Source organism: Grampus griseus (genome assembly GCF_964374135.1).
Source record: "Grampus griseus genome assembly, chromosome: 19".
In the NCBI taxonomy this organism is placed as follows: Eukaryota; Metazoa; Chordata; class Mammalia; order Artiodactyla; family Delphinidae; genus Grampus; species Grampus griseus.
The window spans coordinates 7,221,147-7,227,174 of NC_139013.1; the positions used below are offsets into that span (position 1 = coordinate 7,221,147).

The 6,028-nt window shown below is 54.1% G+C and overlaps 1 protein-coding gene across 1 annotated transcript; it reads left to right on the forward strand.

Moving 5' to 3' along the window:
* Nucleotides 1–1,763: 1,763 nt before the first annotated feature.
* PTH2 (parathyroid hormone 2) lies at nt 1,764–2,556 on the forward strand (the record flags this gene model as incomplete). The annotated part of the gene is made up of 2 exons (XM_082676137.1): nt 1,764–1,882; nt 2,382–2,556. The coding sequence occupies 2 exons, from the start codon at nt 1,764–1,766 to the stop codon at nt 2,554–2,556; spliced, it is 294 nt and encodes a 97-aa protein (XP_082532263.1).
* Between the last annotated feature and the right edge of the window lie 3,472 nt (nt 2,557–6,028).

The following is a 6,028-nucleotide window of genomic DNA, read 5'->3' on the forward strand; positions in this document are numbered from 1 at the left end:
TCTGGAGATAGGTGTGTAAGGGTCTGGATTCCTCAGCCTTCAGGAGGAAAGAGCTGTGGGGCAGGACTCAGGTCTCTGTTTATTGAGGATGGAGCTGGGATCTCAAGGTCTCAGGGGCTGGTCTGGGGCAGAGATGCCTAGGTCTGTGGTCAGGTGGAGGTGGGGTGGGCGTACACCCAAATGAGACAGCGTCACTTGGGGTTTGGGGTCTCTTACCTGCTCAGTGGGGTCCAAGATAACAACAGGTGAGCAGAGCTGAATGCAGAGATCAGTGAATGCTGCAGAATGGCTCTGGGCAGGGCGGCAGGAGGTAGGGTCCCAGGGGTGCACATGACGCACCTGACCCCCACCCTGGGGATCCTGGGAGCCTAGCAACAGGTTTGAACTTTTAAAGAGACAGAGATAAGGGACATTGTCTCTGGAGCGGGGAAGGGAGTTAGGGACTGGATCATTTGGTGGAGGGATGTGGCCCAACCAAGCTCTCCTCCCTGTGAAGCCAAGAGTCCCAGCCTTCTGCCCTCTCCTACACCCAAACCCAAGAAGCCAGGTCTCGGGTAGCCTCCCACTTCAAGAGCCAGGAGTCGGGACCCTCAGACCTCTCCCCTCAGATCCAGGAATCCAGTTTCCCAGAGCCAGGCTCTGTTCCCCTCCTCTCTGGGGAACTAGGAGTCTAGGTTCCCATGTCCTGTCAATCAGAGATTCAGACTGCTACTGCCCTTTGGGACTTCCCAACCTTTGCCTACCATTCCATTGTGTAGACAGCACCCTCTTAAGAGCCAGTGTTAGGGGGATTGGGCCTTATCTTCACAACACCCCCAAGTTCCTCCCCGGGAAGGGCTTGGACACATCCCCAGGGTAGTCAGGGTCCTTGTCTGTTTCTTTCCCCTCTTTGCAGCGTCTCTAAGACTTTCCTGATTTTGCCTGTCACTATACCTGCCTTCACCGTCCCTCCCCCCACACATATCCTTCGCTTTCTCCTACCAACCCTCTCCCCCCATTTCTCACCCTTTCTTTCTGGTTTTCTCACTGTCTGGATTCATCTCTGGACCTCTCTGCCCAGGCTGGCTGTCCTTCCATTTCCTGTCGTTCTGAGTCCTCTTTCCCTCATTCCTCCATCTCTAGCTGGCTCTCTTGGTCCCTTTCCCTCTCTTTTCTCTCTTCCTTCCTTTTCCCTTCTTTCTTCCTCTGTTGCTCCCTTTCTTCCTCTCTTCCCTTTTCTCTGTCATTCTGTCTTTGTCCTTCCCTGTCATGGTTACTTCATCTCTTTGTGTCTCTGCTTCTCCCCATCAGTCCCTCTTCTGCTGCTTCCCCCTGTCTCTCTTTCTCTCTCTGTGTCTCTGGCTTCTGCTCTGATGGTCCTTCCGCCGGTCTCTATTTTTATCCCTCTGACACACCCCCTGTGTCCACTTCTCTGTCTGTCTCTCCCCCTCCCAATTCTCTTCAGGTCCCAGCTCCTGGTCCCAATTAGTGGGTGGCCGCTAAGGCAGCGGCGGGGCCCCCACCCCCGGCTCCTCATTATCGCTGGCGGCTCCTAATGAGCCGGTGTGGGGGGGTGACCTGGCGCCCCCAGCCCCCTGGTCTGCGTCACTGCCCGCTGCGGGGGTTGTGGAGGCGATATAAGGGGGCTGCCAGCCTCACTGCCGGAACCCACTGCGCGGTAGGGGGCCCCGCAAACGGGCTGCAGGGGGTGGGTGGATGGTGGGGTCGGGGTTCTGGGCCAGGACGCGGGCCTCACTGAGCTCTTTCCTGTCTCTCCACAGGTGATGGAGACCCGCCAGGTACCCAGGAGCCCCCGAGCACGGCTGCTGCTGCTGCTGCTATTTGTGTCCTGGGGCCACCGCACCGCCTCAGGAGTCGCCCTGCCTCCCGCGGGGGTCTTCAGGTACGTAGGACATCCAGGTCTCCCAGGAAGGGTGCGGACTCAGAGAGGTGGGGAGAGACCTAAAGAGAATGGGGAACAGAGACTCAGAAAGGGGGAACAGAGACCCAGAGAGAGGACAGAGATGGGGGGTGGACAGGGAATCAGCAAGACAAAGAGATACACAAGGATTCTGAGAAAGGCTTTGAGAGACTTGAAAGGAGCCGAAGCAGGAACGGGTTTGTTCCTTGAGCAACGTTTATTGGGTCTTGGTGTGTGCCAGGCATGCGCAGGGCGCTGGGGCCGGACAGGTGCATCAGACTCGGTCTCTGTACTCAGGAGGCTCCGAACGTGGTGAACACAGAGACGGAGACCCGCACAGAGAAACAGAGAGACAGGGGACAGAGACTGAGCCACTCCACAGACAGTGCAGTAACAGGGCTTCGAGTTAGACCGCGGGGAGGACAGGTGGCGGGCGGCGGGCCCGGACACATGGAAACCGCCTCTTTCCATTTCCCGGCAGACTCCACACCCCCAGCCGGGCTTGGGCGGTTCCGGCCACCCCCCAGTCGCGTCGGAGCCTGGCGCTGGCGGACGATGCGGCCTTCCGGGAGCGCGCGCGGCTGCTGGCCGCCCTAGAGCGCCGCCACTGGCTGAACTCCTACATGCACAAGCTGCTGGTGCTGGACGCGCCCTGAACGTCCCGTCCGCCCCACCTTAATAAAGACCCTGCTGTGCGTCGGGACTGCGCCTCCTTCCTGCGCCTGTGTGTGTGTGTGTGTGTGTGTGTGTGTGTGTGTAGCGAGAGGGTGTGTGTGTGTGTGTGTGTGCACGGGGGCGTCTACCTCCACTTCCCTCTCTCATCTCTCCCTCTACTCATCCTGTCTCTCTCTGCACTACCGCCCCAGCTCTGTCCTTTCCTCTCACTCTGTGCCTTTGTCCCTCTCCACTCGCATATCTGCTCCCACCCCATCCCCGATTCTGTCCCCTTCTCCTCTTGTTCTTTGTAACCTCCCAGGTCTCTGTCCCCCTCCGAGTCACTGCCCCTTTCTCTGGGTCTCTGTTGCTCTCTGGGTATCTGTCCTTCTCTGAGTCTCTATACTTCTTTTTCACCCTCATGGCTTCCCGGCCTTCTGGGGAATCTCTGTCTCCTCTCTCGACTCTTCTTTCTGCCTAAAACTCTTCCTTCCATTCTTAATCACTTTCTTTTTTCTCTGCCTGACTCCTTCGTGTCTTTTTTTTTTTTTTTTTTTCTTTCTTTCTTCTTTTAGGTCTTCGTCTCTCTCCCGGCTCTCATTTTCTCTGAATTTCTCTTTTTCCGCTCTCGCATCACTTCCCGACTTCTCTTTGGGCGCAGTGGAAAGTTGGGGGGGGGGCGGCGATGGGGGGACTCTGGAGATGCATCTGCCATTCAAAACCGGGTTCCCCTAAACCTACTTGTGTGGTATTGGGAACGGCTTCTAACCTTCCAGCCTCCTTTCCCTCATTATTTTGAGGATTAAACCAGATACACCATTAGAAGACTTAAGTACGCCCTTCTGGAAGCAAAACACATTATTAGAAAAGGGTTTCCAGGAATTCCCCGGTGATGCAGTGGTTAGGACTCAGCGCTTTCACTGCTGGGGCGAGTTCAATCCCTGGTCAGGGAACTAAGATCCCGAAAGCCACGGGGCCGCAGACCCCCAAAATAAAATAAAAAATAGAGAAGGGTTTCTGCCTCTCTTGCAGCAGCCTGCAGCAGTTTCTTCAGGGTTTTCTAACTGCGCGCCTCCCGGGAGACCATTGGGGCGCCTGGTCGGGGCGGGAGGAGAGGAGAAAGGAGAAAGGCATTAGGCTCCTGGGGGCACGGGACGGAGGCAGGGAAACACCTGGCCCACCGGTGAAGGAAGTAAGGAAGCAGCCAATCAGAATCTCTCTCTCTCTCTCCCTCTCTCTCTCTCTCTCTCTCTCTCTGCTCGGCCAGCCCTTCCGCCCCGCCCCTCAGTGGTGACCATGGCAACTCACTCCCTTGACTGGACTGCGAGGTTTCTGAACCTAGCTCCCTTGGCGCAGCTCGCACGGACTGCGCTCTGATTGGCCTAGAGAAGAGTGTGGAGCTGGGCGAGTTGACGTCGGGAAAGGGGGCGGGGCTGGCGCTTGGTGATTGGCAAGCTCTCCCGTAATTTGCATTTCCGAGAGGCGGACCGCGCCCTAATTGGCCGTTAGGCTGTGGGGTGTGGCCTGTTTCCCTGTTATTCAGAAATACTGAACAATGAATAACTGTGTTTATTCCTTACAACTATCTGGAGTTGGCCAAATTTTACAAAGAAACATGGCTCTGAAAGTTGTCAGCGCTAGTGAAGGATAATTGGAACCCAAATCTGTGCAACTTCAGAAGTCTAGACCATTCCACTACTCTCATGGAGAAATAGAATTAAAATGTTATGAGCAGTTACTATATGCTGGGCACTCTTCCACATACCATTGTATTGGCTCTTTCAGCCTCACAACCCTGTGAGAAGCCTCATCCTCTGTTTGCTGAAGGGCCTGGTAACTCCGTCTTGGCCTGTGCTCTTCCTGTACTTCCTCCCCACGTCTTTTTTTTTTTATTAATTAGGCTGCGCAGGGTCTTATTTGCGAGAATCTTCGTTGCAGCATGCGGGATCTAGTTTCCTGACCAGGGATCGAAACTGGTTCCCCTGCGTTGGGAGCGGGGAGTCTTAACCACGGGACCACCAGGGAAGTCCATCCTCCCAGATCGCTTGTCTAGCATTTGAGGCTTTTCACAAAATGGTGCCCCAAACCCCTTCCCACTCTACTCCCTTCTCCTCAGGAAATTTCAGCAATCCCCACATTTCAATCACCATCACAGCTAATAACATCCAGACCCCCATTTCTAGACTGAAAGCTCAGTGCTCAGGGCTCCAGCCACTTCTTGGAACCCAGACACTCACTCCTCCCCACATGAGCTCAGAGTGTCCCCCACAAGCCCACACCTTCTCATGGGTTCCCTATGTTGGGAATGGCTCCACTGTCTACGAGTCAGTGGGTCAGATGCAGGTGCAGTCCTTGCCCCTTCCCTCTTCATCCTCCCTCATAGCCTGTCAGTTCTGGCTTTGTCCTTCCTGCTCTGCCTCTTTCTGCCCTGCCCTTTTTTCCATCCATGCACCCAGCCCAGCTCAGACCTCATGCTCTCTCACCTGGACCATGGCCCCAGCCTTCTCCCCACCTCCTGCCTCCAGCCTCACTCCATTATTATTCATCCTCTGTACAGGCTCAGAAGGTCTCTTTCCCACCCAGAGTTGATTCTGCCCCTTCCCTGATCACAGCACTTTCTTGGGCACTTGGCAGTAGAGTTCAAGCTGGTGTTCAAAACCCTTAATGGGCTCTTGTCTGCCTATCTTTTTTCTCACAACTCTAAAGCCTCATCCTTCCCTGGCTTTTTTTTTTTTTTTTTTTAAATCCAAGCAACATGGTGCTGCCTATGGCTTTCTACACACAGAGGTGCTTTCCAACCACCTGGTCTTCACACACTTTTATCCCTCTGTCTGGGACACCCTCCCCCACCTCTGTTTACTATAACCAACCTTACCCATCTTCCAAGACTAAATGCAGATGTCACCTATTTGGGAAGAAATCTCTAACCTCCCAGGCTGGGTTAGGTGCTTTTCCTGAGCTCTCACAGAGCCTGTAGCTACCTCTATCACTGTCCTGCCTGGCTCAAAGCTCTCCCAAGGAAGCCTCTACAGTGCTGAAACTGTTCTATATCTTGACCCGGGTTTTGGTTTCATGGATGTTTACATGTGCAGTAATTTATCCAGCTGATACTTGATTTGTCCATTTATCATTGGATGTAAGTTATACCTCAATTACAAAGTAAATAACCAAAAACAAGTAATTAAATGTCCCCCAAACTCCCATCATCCTCAGGAGAAAAATCAATGCTCCTCAGCCTGGCATTGGAGGGTCTATTTTTCTGTCTTCTAAGGTCTAGCCATGGCAAATAGATGATCACTAAGTGTTTGCTGAATGAACAAATGGCACACCGTTTCCTGCTGGCCGTTGGTGACATCTATGTGTGTGCCTGGCCCACATCTTGTTCTCCCTCTTTCTGCCAAGAGAGATGCTCTCCGAGTTGCCCTTGCAGCTAGGGGTGGTCATGCCAAACAGTTCTGGCCGATGAGACAGAGT